At 34.1% G+C, this 18284-nt stretch overlaps 1 protein-coding gene across 3 annotated transcripts in view; it reads left to right on the top strand.

Moving 5' to 3' along the window:
- TBC1D32 (TBC1 domain family member 32) overlaps positions 1-18284 on the top strand; it is a 199884-nt gene that overhangs the window by 143180 nt on the left and 38420 nt on the right. For all 3 annotated transcript variants that reach the window (XM_057489307.1, XM_057489308.1, XM_057489309.1), the window contains exons 24-26: positions 1320-1442; positions 2481-2589; positions 3788-3881. In XM_057489307.1, the coding sequence (XP_057345290.1) occupies positions 1320-1442; positions 2481-2589; positions 3788-3881 (326 nt within the window). The remainder of the gene's footprint in view (positions 1-1319; positions 1443-2480; positions 2590-3787; positions 3882-18284) is intronic.

Genomic DNA, 18284 nt, shown 5'->3' on the forward strand with positions numbered 1-18284 from the left:
CTTTGTATTCTTCCAATAAATTCCCAGAAGTGTAACTGCTAGGTCATATGGTACTTCTATTTCTAATTTTTTGAGAAACCTCCATACTGCTTTCCATAGTGGCTGCACCAATTTGCAATCCCACCAGCAGTGTATGGGGTTTCCCTCTCCTCCACATCCTCACCAACACTTACTTCTTGTCATCTTGAGATTAGCCATTTTGACTGGTATATGTATACTTTTTTATTAAATATATATAAAAAGTAGTAGAAGGAGCATGAGCAATAGTATAATGAACCTTCCATGTACCCATCATTTATCTTTATCAGTTGTCAATATCTTCCAATTTTGTTTCATCTCTCTCCCCCTCCCATACATATTTTTTCCTTAAGTACTTATTCCGGTTATAATACCATTTTACCCATGTACAATGCTGCATGCATCTCTAACTGACAAAGACCTATTTAAAAAAAACAAAGCAGGGCTACTATGCCACTGTTGCATCTAACAATTAATGCTATTTCCCTGATATTCCCTAGTACCTATCCCAGACATGTTTTTTTAGTTTTTGCTTCAATCATGATCAAAACAAATTTGCTAGATGTTTTTCTTTTAATTTATAACAGTTCCTTTTTCCCCCTTTCTATACCATATTTTTTTAATATGAAGAAATAATTTGTGTAATGGTGTGTAGGATTCTCCCGATTCTGGGTTTGCTTGACTTTCCTCCTCTTTTAACATTTCTCTGATGTGTGCATTTCCTATAAACTGATGGTGAGACATCTAGGACTGGTTAATTTCAGGTTCAGTGTTCTTGGCAGGAGTATTTTATAAATGGTGCAGTGTATGTACTTCCTGTTGCATCACAGTAGGAGTGGCAGACTTACCTCTATGGGTGCTGAGAGTAGCATGCTTATGTGTTCTCAGCTTTATCTGACTGACATTTCACCTATTGAACATTTCCTGTATTGGTAGCAAAATGATTATCATTCCTCCTGTAATTAATCGCTGAATAAAAAGTAGAGGCGATTTGCAATCTTTATGGATTTGCTAATGTTCTCTAATTTTTAAAATAGCAGTTAAGAAGAAAATTTACTGTTTTTAGATTTGGATAAATTTTTTAAAAATCTTAATTACAAATTACCCATTGCCTTTAAATATTTCAGTAAGAAAAACTCTTGAAATCTATTGCTATTCAAAATGATTAATATATCTGAAATAACTATGTGACCTTGTTATGAAATTTGTATTTTGATGTGCAGGTATTACTTTGACACCAAAAAGTTTTTACACTTTGAGTATAAAGCTTATAAAATCTACTTTTATTGTTCTTTGTGTAGGTTATTAAGTGTGGCATGCTGTGATCTAAACACTCTTCTCCTATTAGAGGCTCAGTATCAAGTATCTGAAAGGTTACTAAATGCTCAAGAAGAAAATATCTTAGAGATCTCTGAGAGCCACAGGTAAAAAAAAAAAGACACAATAAGTTTTTATTACAGATGCTCTGTTAAGACAGTTGTCTGTCTGGCTTATTTAATGTTTCTCCACTATCCAAATTCTGTGATTTAAATAACAAACTGAAATACAATTAAGCATAAATGCCAGTTAGAAAGATTTTGATATTCTTGTAGGAGGCTTGCCAAGTATTGCTCTCTTAGTTTTTGTTTAATTTAGTTGTCTGTGTTGCTCTTTGTTTTTAGGTAAGCACTAACTTTTTTAATGGTTCCATGATGTTGTTATCACCTTTTAATTCAGGTTGCATGTATAAGATGACCCATTAAACAAAACATTTGATTTTGTGTCCCTTGTAGAGGCACTCTTTAATCCACTTTCTTAGTTATGTTAGTTCATAGTCTTAAATTTTGATTATTACAAAATGAGGTTATGATAATCTCTTGATAATTTTTTCAATTAATATATCACACTTGCTATTACCTGAATATACATTCAATAACTGGCATTGCTTCATCTTTGTAATTTTTAAAAAAGGATACCTCTGTCCTAGCTAGGTCTTGGACAGTTTGGCAGGCCAGGTAAATTACTGGATACTCCGGGTTTGCTGAAGAAAGAGTATTAACAGCTGCAGGGAGTGTGGAGGCTACTCAGAAGCAATGCTTAGATTCCAAGTTTAAGGCACTGGGTCTATACCTTAAGGAAACCTTGACTAAAGAAAGTGATCAAGTCATTGTGGGGAGATCCCACAATAATGCATTGCTTAATCCCATTTCTTAAATGAAGTAACATTTGCCAAGGAAATATTCTTAATCTCACTCATCTCCTATCAGTTATATCCCCATCAAAATTTTTCTCTCTGGCAAAGAAAGCTATAAAAGAAAAAGTGAAATTAGCCCTTATTCAAGTAGTACATTGATGACAATCTGTTGTTCAGACTTTTCTAGAGAAATTTTTCTGCCTTTTATCTTTACATTCCACTGACTTGATTTTAAAATTAAATTATATTCAGTTAAGTCGATAACAAAATTGTATGTTTATTTTTTCAGGAATTTTATAATTGATGGCCTATCAGTAGAGAGAAATCATGTTCTTGTCAGAATAAATCTTATTGGTGGGCCAGTGGAACGAATTTTGCCTCCAAGGATGCTAGAGAAGGTGAGTGCGGTAAAAAGGTGGGGAATGTTTTCCTGACACTTTGAAGCAAATTATCCGACTCAGGTGACACTTAACAACGGCCAAATGCCTACATTAAGGAATTGAGCTTTTGTTACTAGAAAACTTCAGGATGAAAGTAAACACTTTCAAATGAAAACAGTATTCTTCACGGCAAGGGGTCATGAACGCTAGTTTATGTTGCTAAGTAGGTTATTGTTTTAATAAAAAGTTGTCATTTTCCTTGTATCTTTGAATTTTTTACTTTCAGTGTCTTTCATGATACCTAATTTTTATTAGATGACTATATTCTTTTTATATTTAATTGACAATGTACGCACCTCTCCTACCAATATTCATGCAGTCTGGTTTTCTCTTGAAGGTTTATTTTTTAATTGTTAAGTACACTTCTGCTTTGACAGTCTGGGAAAGATTAGATAGAAATGATTAATACTAGGAGACACAGTTTTGTGAGCAATGTAGGAAATGCAGGTTTCTTTTGAAGACTATAATTTTCCTTTCATAAAAAAAATTACTAATGCCTTCACTATCAGTCCTAGCTACTAGAGCAGGTCACCATATTTTTGTCTTCAGGGTTTGTTTGGTGTTGTTTCCATTACATTTCACTTTAGTTACTATTTGTTAGAGTATCAAATTATAATATCAAATCATTTTTCTTAGGCTACAACTCTAGAATTTATGAAACAAAAGTCAATGTAATGATATTTCATAAAGGAGAAAGAAAAATACCATATGATTTCACTTATTTGTGGAATCTAAAAACAAAACAAAACAAAAAATGAACAGAACAGCAGTAGACTCATAGACACTGAGAAGTGACTGATGGTTACCAAAGGAGAGGGGCTGGGGTGGATGGGTAGAGTGGGTGAGGGGGATAAAGAGGCACAAAATCTCAATCATAATACAGGTTGGTCACAGGATCATGTGCAGCATGAAGAGTATAGTCAGTAGTTCTGTAACATCTTTCTATGTTGACAGAAAGTAACTGCACTAGTTGGGATGAGGGCTTAATAATGTATGTAACTGTTGAATCACTGTGTTGTATACTTGAAACCAATATAATATTGTGTATCAACTATACTTCAATAAAAAAATTAAAATAATGATATTTAATAAAGCCTTAAAAGTCAATATTATTTTAAACTACTTCCTAAAGTCATCTGTCTTGCTGCTTTTTTAGGGTGATGATCCATATCCTTGGCCAATGTTTTCATCATATCCTTTACCAGACTGCTATCAGCCAGAGGTTACAACAAATGGTGATCTGAAACAAGGTAAAATATGTGCCATCATAGGCCATGTTAATTTAGTGCTTTCATTATAATTTGAAAGAGGTGAAGTATTATGAAGAGAGTTTAATACTGTTTTTCATTAAGCTTATATATATGGATACATTTATGCCTATTTCTTCATAAGTTTTCATTTTTTATTTTTCTTACTAAATACATGATGCTGAAAAATTCTTACCAGAAGCTTTCTTAAAAGAAGAATTAATGATTTTCAATGAATTAATTTTAGATACATAGAAATTTATTCAACAGAGTAATACTTTTTTAGTATCTGCATGAAGTCCTATGTGCTCAAGAATTGAAATAGAAATATAATATAAATTACATAAATATAAAAATTCAGATATCCATCTTAGAGACGTTCATGAACTTTTAGAGAAAGCATTCAAATAATTACATAATTGAATGGGAGTACGGTGTGATAGGAGCTAAATAGACAAATGTATAGCCTGCTTGGACAGCACATAAGCACAATACCTTTCCAAAGAATGTGAAGTTTGAAGTGAAACTATTTATTTATAATAAAGAAGTATGTATTTTCTGGATAATAAAAAAGCATTTTTTGACAGGGGAAATAGCGGAGAGGTTAGAAGTAGCAAATTGTATTCAGAAAACTGTGAGTAGTTCCAGGATGTCTGAAATTTGGAATGTGATGGCAATAATGACCGGAGATAAGACTAGACAGGTAAACCAAGTTCAGCCATAAGGCCAGTGTAGCTCAAATTCAGGTATTTAGACATCATCATAAGAGCGGTGAAATTTCAGTTATTAGACTAGAGAATTCTAAGATGAAATATGAAGTTACATGATCAAACTGTTCATTAATCTTAGAAGTTAAATCTTATGTCAACAAGATTACCTTTATAATACCATCAAACTGGCATTGGAAAGAACATAGATTCATTTCACATAGGTTAGATTTTACAGACTGTTGAAAAATAAATTTTCCTTCTGTGTGAAGCTTCATATGCTATGTACCTTCCCTACATTTATTTGCTTTAAAATAATTAATAAAAGCCACCAATTGATGCCTATTTTTTTTTATTTCTATCTAGTCTTTGAGATACATTTTACATCTCACAATTGCATAGAAATAAAATTCTATTTTTCTCTATCTTATTAAAGGTTATGAAGAGCAACATGAGGGAACTTTTAAGGTTTCTAATATTTGGCTTTATAATGCACTTTAAAATTTTTTCCTCTGTTTTCCTCTTGTGTGACCTAATCTACTGCCTTCAGAGAAATGAGAGTGATACTTGTAAGATAAATTCTAACAGAAATAAGCAGGCGACAAGAGGCAACAAAGGGCCAGGCAATTTATTTGAGCGCAATTCCCGGGCGAGGCTCACCAGTCTGCAGGGACACAGGCTGGGGAAGTCTTGCCCAGGAGGGGAGGTGGGGAGTTTTTAAGAGAACAGGGAAGGGAGGGGAAGTGGGCCACGCTACGGGTATGTGGGGAATTTTTATTGGCTCAGGGTCGAGTGATGGACAGCCAGAGGTCTCCTCCTTCCAGGTGGAGGGTGTCTGCATACAGGGTTTGTTGGCACATCACGGGACTGGAATCCAGGAAGATCAGTTTGTTCCTTCCTTATATGGCACAGAGCTATTTGGTGCTGTCTTTGTTCCGTTTGCACTGTCCTCGCTTTCCTCCCTCCGGTGCCTCCAGACTTACAATACTGTTTTTTAAGAAGACCCTCATGAGAGAATACTATTTTGGACGCTTTTCACAATAGCTCACGTCTCCAACCATTCTCAATCTGTTATGCTCATGTTTTCCCATCCTATTTTCTGTCTTTTTAAACAAAGTCTTTATATTTTGTCATTCTTGTTCAAGGTTTCATTGTTTATTTGCCTTCTCACTTCCTTATTCAGCATGTTTCTTAAGTACTGATTATCAAGTGATTCACTAGGCATTGGAGATAAGATGATGTATCAGACTTGGTCCATTCTTGGTTGGGTGCCTCAATCATTTTTCTGATCTTTTTTCCTTGTTTCAGCACAGCATTGTTATCTTTGCTAAATTTCACTTAAAAGCAAATATATCTTCATTAATTTTTTGCACAAAAAGTTCATTCACTTACCAGTTTCATTACGTGACTTACATATATGATAATCTATTTCTTCAAAATATGTAAAAAATTTGCATTGTTTAAACTGAGCAAGGGAGACAGAAATCAAAAAGTAAGATTAAGTGGATACTTTCCTGAGGAGGGGAAAATGTATCATCAATTCCTAGGAACTGGTGCTCAGAGGAGTGTAATTTTACTCCCTGCTGTACTGTTATAAATGATTAGGAAAAAGAGTAATAACTACTTACGTGTCTAACCCAGATGATAACTGCAGAATGGTTATTAACTCAAGTGGATCCATAATGCTGCCAGGCAGTCATATAGTGTGTCCCCAGGTCCACTTACCCTCCTAGTCTCCTACATGACTGTTGTATAATCTTCTTTCTCATCAAACCTTCCTCATCCTTCCTATCCGATGGTAACTGTGTTTTCTATTTTGCTTACAAAACAGAAACAAAAGAACTTCCATGTGCTCCTGATACATATCAACTCACTTAGCTGCATCTGTGCTAACTTAGGTTTCTATTATTACTATGAAAATATGGCCAGCATTACAAACGCCAGTCACTCCATTTGTGCACAGTGTTCCATCCTTTTTCTTCCCAAAGACACTGCTTCTAACAGTTATTTTCATTTGCTGTTGTTGTTATCAGTGGGAGGGGTCCTCAACTGTAGCTTTTCCATAGCCAACAAGCATGATGTTAACTCTTCCATATTTAAAATACCTTCTTTTTTACCCACTTTCTCCTCTCTACAGTCCCATTTCTGTCCTCTTACTTCAGAATTACTTGAAGGAGCTGTATACTCTTGGTATTCTAGCTGCTTTCCTGCCATTCTCTCTGGGGCTCCGCTTGGAAGCTCATCGGGCTTTCCCCCTGCCGTTCCGCTTACTCCACCATGGTTAAATCTGCTGGGCAGGTCAGTCCCCATCTTAGCAGACTCAACATTATCATTAACTGTTTGATCCCTCCTTCTTTTTTAGACACTTTATTCACCTCGCTTCCAGAAAATACATTATCTGATTTTCCTCCTGAATTTCTGGCAAATTCTTCTTTGTTTCCATTATTGGATCTTTCACATCTTTCCAACCTCTAAACTCTAGAGTGCCTGAGGGCTCAGCCCTCAGTTGTCTACTTTTTTCTAGTTGTACTTATTCTTGAGAGGATTTCAATTATTCTCATGACTAAGATGCCATCCAGTATGCTGATAGCTCTGAGATTTATATCTTCAACCCCTATCTCTACCCTGAACTTTGTACTCCTATTTACTTGACACTCTGCCAGGAAGGTTAATAAGCATATCAAACTTAACAATTCTGAGATCAACTTCTGATATTCCCTCAAAATCTGTTCCTTTGGTATTCTTCCCCATTTCAGAAATTGAAACAGTGTGCTTCTAGCTCTTTAGGCATAAACCTGAAGGCATTCTTTGATTCCTTTCTGTCTGCATACTCCACATCTAGTCTGTCAGCAAATGCTCTTGACCCTGCGTATCTGAAATATAACCACTCTCACTCATTCACTGCCACCCTCATTTCTCACCTGTATTATTGTAGTGACTCGTCAAGTGCTTAGTTGCTCTTAACACAGTGGCCAGAGTAATATTGATATAATGTGGGTTGGGTCATATCACTCCTCTAACTGAGACCCTCTCTTGACTTCCCTGTAGCATGCAAGGCCCAACACATTTGTGACTTCCTGTCACATGCTGTTTTAGTTTAGTATAATTTCAAGGCTCTTTATTTAATTCCATATTTTCCCACCATATTGGACAGCAGCTCCTATTGTCTGTCCCTAAAACACAAGTGTTTGAATAAGACATTGTTTTCAATTTAACAGTAGTACCTTATACTTCTCTTAATAATAGTTGTCCTGACATTACTGTGTTTCTTGTTAATCAGGAGGGAATGATCTAAGCACAGTGGATAGACTTTTTACCTTAGGAAGAAATTTTATATAGATACATTCTGAATCAAATAGTAGAATATATGTCATTCTGATTTTGCTGATGTATCATTGATCATGTACTTAAAGTAGGATAGCAGAAAACAGGAGAGGAAATCAGAAGCATGACTAGCTTTCCATTGTACCTAAAAGAGTATAATGATGATGTCTATGGTGAGAATATAATGATAAATATTGCTGTATAAGGCTGCTCTCTATATATGCACTTTAACTCCCAGAGATAAGTGTGCTGTGAATAGGTGTTTGGACTAGCTTCAGGGGAAGGTTCAGAACAAGTTGCTTTCTAATACAACAGTGGAAGCCAGTCAGATTGGTAATCAGCTTAACTGACTAAAATGAATCAGTGCAGGATGCCCCTTTCAAGTAAGTTGTTCCTAAGGGTTATTAAAATTGAACTTCAAATCTTCGTTAGATGGCTGTTCTGTGTGCCCACTCATTGGGCTCAATGAGAAAAATAGAGCCAAATGTATTTCTAACAGGTATAAAGCTAAATTGAAAGTAATGTTACTAAGTACAGCTCAATAAATTAAAAATTAATTGTGTACTTTTAAAATATGTTTAATATTTTAAGACACAAATACCTATTTTGAAGGCAAGAGTTCACATACTTTCCATTTTGCTGTTTTGATTTGGAAGTAATGATTCAGTGATTCTGCTAAGTGTTACTTTAGTCATTGTTTGCACTGCAGAATTTTGGGATATCTTGTCATTGGTATGGTAAAAAATTGCCACTGTATGCACATGGTGACATCCTCCTCATTTGTCTCCCAGCCTCCAGATTTATCCTCCTTGCTACAGTTAGCATCTCCTCATCTGCTAAATTGCCTCTTAGTAGCTCCTTGGCATCAATGTTAGCTATTAGATGACTTACCTTCATCTTTAAATAAGAATCTTGAGACATCAGCTTGTCCAGTTATTTTTCTTTGTGTACATTTTGGGGTCACCACGTTCAAATGTAAAAGCCCCTTAAAAGCTACTGATTAATAATATCTGTGTGTATGTGTGTATGTATATATATATATATATATATATATATATATACACACACACACATATGTGTGTGTATAAGTCACCTATGTGTGAGCATATATAAATCATCTAACACATGAAACAATTCTCTTCCATCTGGTAGGAATAACTTCTACTGGGAATATCATCTGTTAGCTGAATGTTTAGATAAATAGGAATAACTGTATTAATACAGTCACTTATTGTTACCTGTGCAGAAGTTAAAGAGGGAAGAGGAGTGGGAGAAAGGAGAGTTGTACAGTGGTTAAAAGCAAGTACTGGTTAGTGTGTCAGGGACTCATAATGGCTGTTCTCTATGAAACATAGAGATTGTGAAGTAGTTTCTATCACTCCCAACAGGGCCAACAGAATAGAAGTGCAGCATGGACTCACACTCACTGGTATCAGGTCCTCTGGCATTGATTGCCTTTCTTTGATCTTAGTAATTCAAATAGGTAATCATTGAAAGCCTCCAACATGTTAGTAACTCCTGATATAAGTGAACTTCTGAATGTTCTTAGAAATTCCTCAGTATTTACTCTTTACCCATATATATCCCTCCAGAGGTCCTTCCTGAAAGTTTGCCTCCTTGGGGCTTTCTGAGAAGTGAATGGTGTGACAGCTAATGTGAGTGACAGCTTGTTATTAGTGTATAAGCAAATGTGTTACCTTCTCATTCTTTCATCTCCCTTGTCCTATGCATCATCTCTTGTCCTTTCTATAGTAATTAACCTACATATTCTGCATCAACCATATGGATCGTTTCTTTTTAAGAAAAGCTTTATTGAGATATAATTAACATACCATACAGTTCACCCATTTAAGTGTCCAATTCAGTGGTTTCTGTATGTGCACAGATATGTTCGACCGTCACCACAGATAATTTTTAGAACATTTTCATCACCTCGAAAAGAAATGTAGTACACGCCCTCCTTCCCTCACATGCTGTAAGCAACCACCAATGTACTTTATGACTCTAGATTTCTCTAGTCTGGATTTCCATGTGAACAGAATAATATATTATATGGTATTTTGTGACTGGCATCTTTCCTTAGCATGATGTTTTCAAGGTTCATCCATAAGGCCTGTCCTTGTTTTAGCATGTGTAAGTACTTCATTCCTTTTTATGGTTAAATAATATTCCATTGTGTGGCTATGCCACTGTTTGTTTATACATTTGTCTGCTGATGGACACTTAGATTGTTTCTACCTTTTGGCTATTATAAATAATGCCGCTATAAATATTCATTAGAAGTTTGTGCATGAACATATATTTTCATTTCTTTCGACTATCTATGTAAGAGTTGAATTGCTGGGTTATATGGTAATTTTATGGTTAATAGTTGAGGAACTTCCTCACTGTTTTCCGAAAGCATCTGCACTATTTGGCATCCCCACTAGCCACATATGAGAGTTCTGATTTCTCCACATCATCATCATTTCCTGTGCTCTGATATTTTATTGTAGCCATCATAGTGGATGTGAAGAACGAACTATCTCACTGTGGTTTTGATTTGCATTTCTCTGATTACTAATAACATTAAGTATCTCTTTATGTTCTTATTGGCTATTTGTATATCTTCCTTGAAGAAATTACTGTTCAGAACCTTTGCACACTTTTTAATTGAGTTATTTGTCTTTTTATTATTGAACTGTAAGATCTCTATATATGATATATATATACTTATATATATAAGATATATATATATATAAGATCTTAGATTATATATATATATACATATATACTTTTATATCTCTCAGATATAAGTCTCTTATAGATAATTTGGAAACATTTTTCATATCTTAAAATACATTAATTTATGCCTCTGCGACTTTTTTCCTGGAGTACTGATTTCTACTCTTCACACAGGTAGTTCCTTCTAAACCTTTTGTGCTAAGGCTGAATGTTACTTCTTCAGAGAAGTTATCTCTGCCATATCTAAAAGATACTCCTCTTGTTTATTATCTCTCTCTGGCTTCTCGTGTATTCCTCTAGAAGCATTTACACCTTGCTGTGAGCTTATGTATTTGTTAATTGTGCTGCCCTAGAATGTAACTTCCATGAGACAAAGATGTTGTCTGCTTTAGGTAGTAGACAATAATAAATATTTACTGAATGCATGCATGAACTAATAATGGATTTTTTATCCCTTTATTTTTCTCATCATTAAACTCTACTAAACTTTTGTCAGTGGTCGCTGGGAACTCCTTCTGAAATTTAGAAATTTTTACTCATACCTGGAATAACCTCTGATCTTACTCATTTTTAGAGTATGAATAGCTTTACAGTTAAAAAGTTCCTTGAGCAAGACTCCTATATATATCATTTATGAAGCAAACACCTTTGTTATAGTTACTTTATCATTTATAAAATGATAGTTTATGTTTTTATAGCATATAAAAGGCATACATTGTTAGCATTACAACTCATTTTTTCACAATTGAAAAAACAGCCAAAAATTGCAGTCTTTATTCTGTGAGTTTTTCAAATTTAATCTTTTATAACTTCAGTATCTTAACTCTACTGCTTCCTTTACTGCATTTCTACTTATCTGATAGGAAAATAGATTTTCTGCCTGGCAGAACATTCTCTTTCAAATATTTTATGATAGAGTAAGTTCCTTGGTGATAATCATTCCCCTTAATGGAATACACCAAATACACTTTACAGATTGTTCAGATATTATTAATTGGATATTTTTAGGAGGCATTATTCCTATATGGAAAAACAGATCATTTTGAAGTTCATAATATGTGAGATATGAATACATCTCTCTATAACTTTCCTTTTTTTTCCCACAACATGGTGTAGTTTTTCTTTCTACAAATTAATGAGAAAAAGAGAGAGAATGTCATAGAGAATTGAAGTGAATTCCAGTTAGAACTTGCTTTTCACTTTGTAAATTTTAGCTCTAAATTAATTCATTATCAAATATTTGTTGAATCATTAGGTTCTATGTATAGATCAGATATCTGTGAAAACTTATGTTCTTGGATGAGGACCATGAATCTAAACCACTATTTTAAATCTACATTATTTGCATAGATTGGTGCTTTATAAAAGCACAAGTGAAAATACAAATCATTGGCAATGTATATGTATTAACATGTTGGGAGTATTATATAGTAATATGTATGAATATGGTGAAGATTTTTTAAAGGTATTATTATGTGTAAGTTTATTTTGAACATCTTGTAGTTGCAGTCTGTTTATAGAAGTTAATCATTGCAATGTATTTTGGTCAATAAGGAAGCAAATATTAATAATGTTTCTAATCTACATTAGAGATGAAGCTGAAGAACAAGAGTACCGTATTCTCTTATCTCTGGAGTGATGCATTGTTCAGTAAATGAGCAATAAAATTCATAAGTTTATAGCTATATTCTAATGATGCCAACATATTCTATTCTAACTCTCAAGACACGCTGATATTATTTTAAATTGTTTTTCATTGAAAGGTACTGAAATTGAGCCTTTTCAACTACAATTACATACTGTTGTTTTGCCTTTGGAACAATATTCTTAATTTTAACAAGAGAGATTTCAATAATATATATTGATTTTGCTTAATAAATTTTCATGTCACAAGGTTTAATCTTTATTCACTGATGCTGCTTCGTGCTGACACTTTGATAATTTCTGTATTTTCAGACATTAAGTCCACACCCATGTCTCTGATGATTAATCTTTGTGTCTTTTTAATTTACAAATAGGATGACAATCCATTAGACAACCCTAATAGTATACATACCAAATTACAATACTACCTACAGAGTATTTTGAAATAAACTGACAAGAATGAGATGATCTATAATGGCAACTACATTTTAATAAAAGAATGAAAATTACCCAATTAACAAATGAGTAGACTATATTGCCTTCACTGCTAGTCTGATAAATAATGTAAGATTTAAGATGAATGCTCCTCCTTCAGTCAGCTAAATAGAATCCCATTGGAAAAACTGTGAAAGTGCTTTGAGAAATACTATGGTACTACTTGAAATGTTGTGTAACATGATGATGGGTATTGTTGTATGTTCTGATTTTAAAAGCCTTTTGTGTTGTCTTGCATACACAGTCTATAAAAAGTCAGTATAATAATACTTAGCTAGGCCTTTATGTTGAGTCAGGCATTTTCATATTCTTTTTAACCTTAGAATTAAGATTTATTTATAGTAGATAAAGGTAAGTGACTTTTATTTGACATAATCCTGTTAACAGAGCATACTGGGAGTATGAAATTATGTTTTTTTTCCAATATAGTAAATCTTGAGCTGCAGCTGTTGAGATACTTAGCTTAAAAATCAGAGTATTTTCTTTTGAATGGTAAAACTTACTATTTTCATTTGTACTTTTTACATCAATGTTTGAAACAAACATATCTGGGCCAACAGGGGAAATAAATCACCTCTTAGTTTAGGTGCCAGGTGATAAGGGAAAACTAATTATCTATGTTTTGGAAAAATCTTCACTGATTTCTCCTATCATAAATGCATAATTATCACATATTAAAGAAAAGGAAAGTGCTATGATAATTCAAAAATAATGAATCTGTGTAAAATATAGATGTCATGTTAAGAACCCACAGTTCAAACAAAATGAAGATGTAGAAGAATTTAGATATTCCCAAATTTAGAGATGTACAGAAAACTAATGTAGAAAATTTAGATATCTTTCCAGTTGCTTCTCAGAGACAACTCCAGGGTCTTCCTTTGTTTACTGTAGTAAAAGTAAGCTTAAATGACAAGGTAAACACACATGGAAAAAGAGAAGATAAGCAGAAACACAAGTGGGAAATAGTCCACAAATAAACCTCAGGATAATAGAAGGGTGACTAAGTTAAGCCTAGGAATCTGTTGCTAGTTAATAAAATCTTCCATTTATTTTATTTATTATGCAGCATCTGTTATGATGTTGTGTTAAAGTGGGCATTTAAAATTACTAACTGACATACTTGGAATGAAGTGCTAAAGTCTTCTGTATAAATAGCAGATTTATTTATTTATTTATTTATTTATTTATGTTGTGCTTGCATTTTCCTCCCTCTCTAATACCAAAGTTCTTTCTTTTTACATTATATATAATAATCTTATAATCAGTGTAATCAATTTTTCTATATAATACTTTGAGAAATAAATTACACAGTATCCTCAGATATGATAAGATTATAGTACTCATCATAAAGAAGTTCATAGTTTAGACATGAAATATTGTCATCTGTGATTGGTGAATTTTGTAAATATGAAATTTGATGTTTCCTCCCACCCCCACCCCCTGTTTACCTCAGTGGTAGTAAAGAATGAATTTGTAACAGATTTTTTTTTTTTTGCCTTCTCTTCCAGTTTTTCATTGTTCCTATAAATCATGGTGGTTTAAAGTAGCATAGAGAGGAAAAGCATACCCTTCTGTTTCTTAATACACATACACCATACTTCCTTTTTGGAAAACAGAATTATAGATTTCCATAGGGAGTTTATCATAGACAGAGATAAAATTGACATACTGAAACCAAGTATATTATACTATACGGTCTCTGAAAATAATAGGGTATGGTTAGAAGTATGTGAAAATGATTGTACAAAAAATGTGAGTTAAGAAAAGCATTATTGAGAATAAATTTTAAATGACATATCTGACAAGGGGTTAACATCCACAATATATAAAGAACTCATACACCTCAACACCCAAGAAAACAAATAACCCTATTAAAAAATGGGCAGAGGGTATGAACAGACACTTCTCTGAAGAAGAGATTCAGATGGCTAACAGGCACATGAATAGATGTTCCACATCACTAATTATCAGGGAAATGCAAATTAAAGCCACAATCAGATATCACCTCACGCCAGTTAGGATGGCCAACATAGAAAAGAATAGGAACAACAAATGCTGGTGAGGATGTGGAGAAAGGGGAACTCTCCTACACTGCTGGTGGGAATGTAAACTAGTTCAACCATTGTGAAAAACAGTATGGAGGTTCCACAAAAAACTAAAAATGGAAATACCATTTGACCCAGGAATTCCACTCCTAGGAATTTACCCTAAGAATGCAGTTTTCCAGTCTCAAAAAGACGTATGCACCCCTATGTTTATTGCAGCCCTATTTACAATAGCCAAGAAATGGAAGCAACCTAAGTGTCCATCAGTAGATGAATGGATAAAGAAGATGTGGTACATATACACAATGGAATATTATTCGGCCATAAGAAGAAAACAAATCCTACCATTTGCAACAACATGGATGGAGCTAGAGGGTATTAGGCTCAGTGAAATAAGCCAGGCGGAGAAAGACAAGTACCAAATGATTTCACTTATCTGTGGAGCATATGAACAAAGCAAAAATTGAAGGAACAAAAAAGCAGCAGACACAGAACCTAAGAATAGACTAACAGTTACCAAAGGGAAAGGGACTGGGGAGGGTGAAGGGGAGTAAGGGGCATTCGATTAGCACACATAATGCAGTGGGGGTGCATGGGAAAGGCAGCATAGCACAGAGAAGAAAAGTAGTGATTCTATAGCGTCTTACTACTCTGACAGACAGTGAGTGTAATGGGGTATGTGTTGGGGACTTGATAATGGGGGGAATCTAGTAACCACAATGTTGCTCATGTAATTGTATGTAATGGTACCAAAGAAAAAAAATGTCATGACATCAGGAAATTGGTGTGAGTCATTGGAAGTCAGATAAGAGAGAAATGAAGGTTACTGTTAACTACCTAACAATTTTTCATTTTAAGATTGCAATATTGTCTCCTAATAAAAGCTTAGGTAAAATTTCCAAAATCACAACTAATTTCTTACAGCTCTGTATCTGTGATGAGAAAAAAAAAAAAGAAAGGCATTATTTGCTATACCTAGTCAATGTATAGAATATAAATCTGGGTTCCTTCTAGTGAAATAGTTGTTTTCTTATTTAACCCTAAGAAGTAAATATTCATTTCACTGCAGGAGGTTGGATTGTACTCAGAAAGCAGCTAGACTCTCATATGAAGATATAGTAATAAGGATTTAAAATTTTTATACTTTAAAATACTTTAATATTATGATTAGGTTTCTTGTGAGTGAATCATTTATATACATGCACATACTTTCAATTAAAGTTTATCGAGTTCTGGTATAGACTTTATGCCAAATGATGAACCGTTATTGCTCATATTTTAGTGATACTAGTATGCTTAGAAGCTTTCAGTCACTTAAGTAACTTTCAGTTATACCACACACATTTACATACACACTTGTATATATGAATAAAACCAATCTTCATATACACTAGAATCCACTCATATTAAGAACACAAAACAAATTTTGACAAATATCTTTGCCCACATAACCACCACCATAATCAAAATACAGAACATTTTAATGACCTCATGAGTTCCCTTTTTCTCTTGCAATCAACTTCTCTCCGCACTCAATCTGTAGGCAATCACAGGTTTTTATTTTTCCATTACTGTAGCTTAAGATTTCTCAACCTAAGCACTATTAACATTTTAGGCTGGATAGTTGCCTGGTGCCATAGCGTGCCCTCCTAGCCACTGTAGAGGTTTTAGCACCATCTTTGGTGTCTACCCACTAGATGCCGGTAGAACTCTTGTCTGCAGCCCCCACTCCCAGTTGTGACAATCAGAAATGTCTGTAAACATAGATGAAATATCCCCTGAAGAGCAAAACCTAGTCCATTTAAGAACCATTGCTATAAATTAGTTTTTCCTTTTCTAGCATTTCATACAAATAGGATCATAGGATGCTTTCTTTGTGTCTGGTTTCTTTATCTCATCATGATGGTTCTGAGATTCTTCCCGTTTGTTACTGTACCATTCAGTTCCTTTGTACTGAGTGGGATTCCATTATTGACAAAGTACAGTTTGTTTACACATCCACTTTCTGTTCATATTTTCTTTAAATCCTAAAAATAACCTCTTTAAAAACTTTGCTAATTGTATCATCTCAGTCCTTTCTGAGTCTATTAATTGACTATTTACTGATTGAGTCCCAGTTTTCCCTTTTCTCATTTTATTGAGTATTAGACATTATTAATTTTACATTGTTGAGTGCTGGGTTTTATTATCTTTCTTTAAAGAATAATGGACTTTTTGTCATACAGTCAAATTACTTGTGGTTTGCCTTTGCTTTATGGTTAATGTAACTCTATTACCAAGGTGTTACTTTTCATGGCATCCCCCTTCTACACAGTGATCTTGAAAGTACCATCCAGAAAAGAACGGCCAATTGTAAAGCTCACCTCATTAGTTTCCCTTTTCTCAGACATAACAGACCTGTGCTGCCTATTGGCCAATGTCTGAAAATAGTTGTTTGATACATTTAATCCATTTTTCAAGTTGTTTATAGCAGGAATACAATTCTATTCCCAGTTCTCCATCATAACCAGAAGTAAAACTCTGGTTTTTAATTTTTTTGTGTTGTCTATAAACATAGAAATTTTGAAAAACAATGAATTCTGTGTATCATTCATATTTATTCTACTGGCATAATCACGAATTTATCGTATCCCTATGGTACCATTCCTATGATTCCATTTCCCCTTGGCTCATTCTCCATGTCCCAGGACTTTTCCTGGAGTAACATGTTGGCCTCTCTCTGGACTTCCTCACTTACTCTCCACAAAGGTAGGAAGAATGGTTGGCAGGTGAATTTGGAAAATCTTGGATTAGCCTACTTGTACGCTCTACATTTAAGTTAACCCATCTCTGAATTATATTAACCTCTTTTCTAACAGGAGCATCAGGAGAGGCCTTTGATTGTTGCCCATTATGTATGATTGAATAGATTTGTTTGGTTCAGGAGAGATATTTGGAACTGCATGTGGCATCAGATCCAAGAAATAGTGGCCCATATAGCTATTTCAGTATTAACATCGATATTTTGAACTCCATTTACTGGTCCTATCTACTACTCATTTGGCCCCAAATTTGGAAGGGGAAATAAAGGTATCATTGTTCCCCTCAAGCCTAGTAATATCACAGATACACATGTTGTTAAACTAACATTATATAAAATCACTTCAGTATTTTTAACTGTAAGGAATGCAAATTGAAAAGCTCACACTCCACTGATGGCTAAAGGAAACCATAACCAGAAGTATGTAATGGGTACAAATTTGTCTCTCTAGGAATCTTGCAGTCACTCTGTCTACAGCTCTTCATTTCTTTATTGACTGAATTCCAATTTCTAAGTAAACTGGGCCTTTCAGCCTTTCCATCAACTGGTAGATTCACATGTATACCACATCTGCTGCTTCTTTACTGTTTACATTTACAATGCCCTGTGCTTTTTTCCTTTGAATGAGATGATGAAAAACAATACAGAATAGCAAATGTGAAAGGAT

Source organism: Manis pentadactyla, chromosome 12 (assembly GCF_030020395.1).
Source record: "Manis pentadactyla isolate mManPen7 chromosome 12, mManPen7.hap1, whole genome shotgun sequence".
Lineage (NCBI taxonomy): Eukaryota > Metazoa > Chordata > Mammalia > Pholidota > Manidae > Manis > Manis pentadactyla.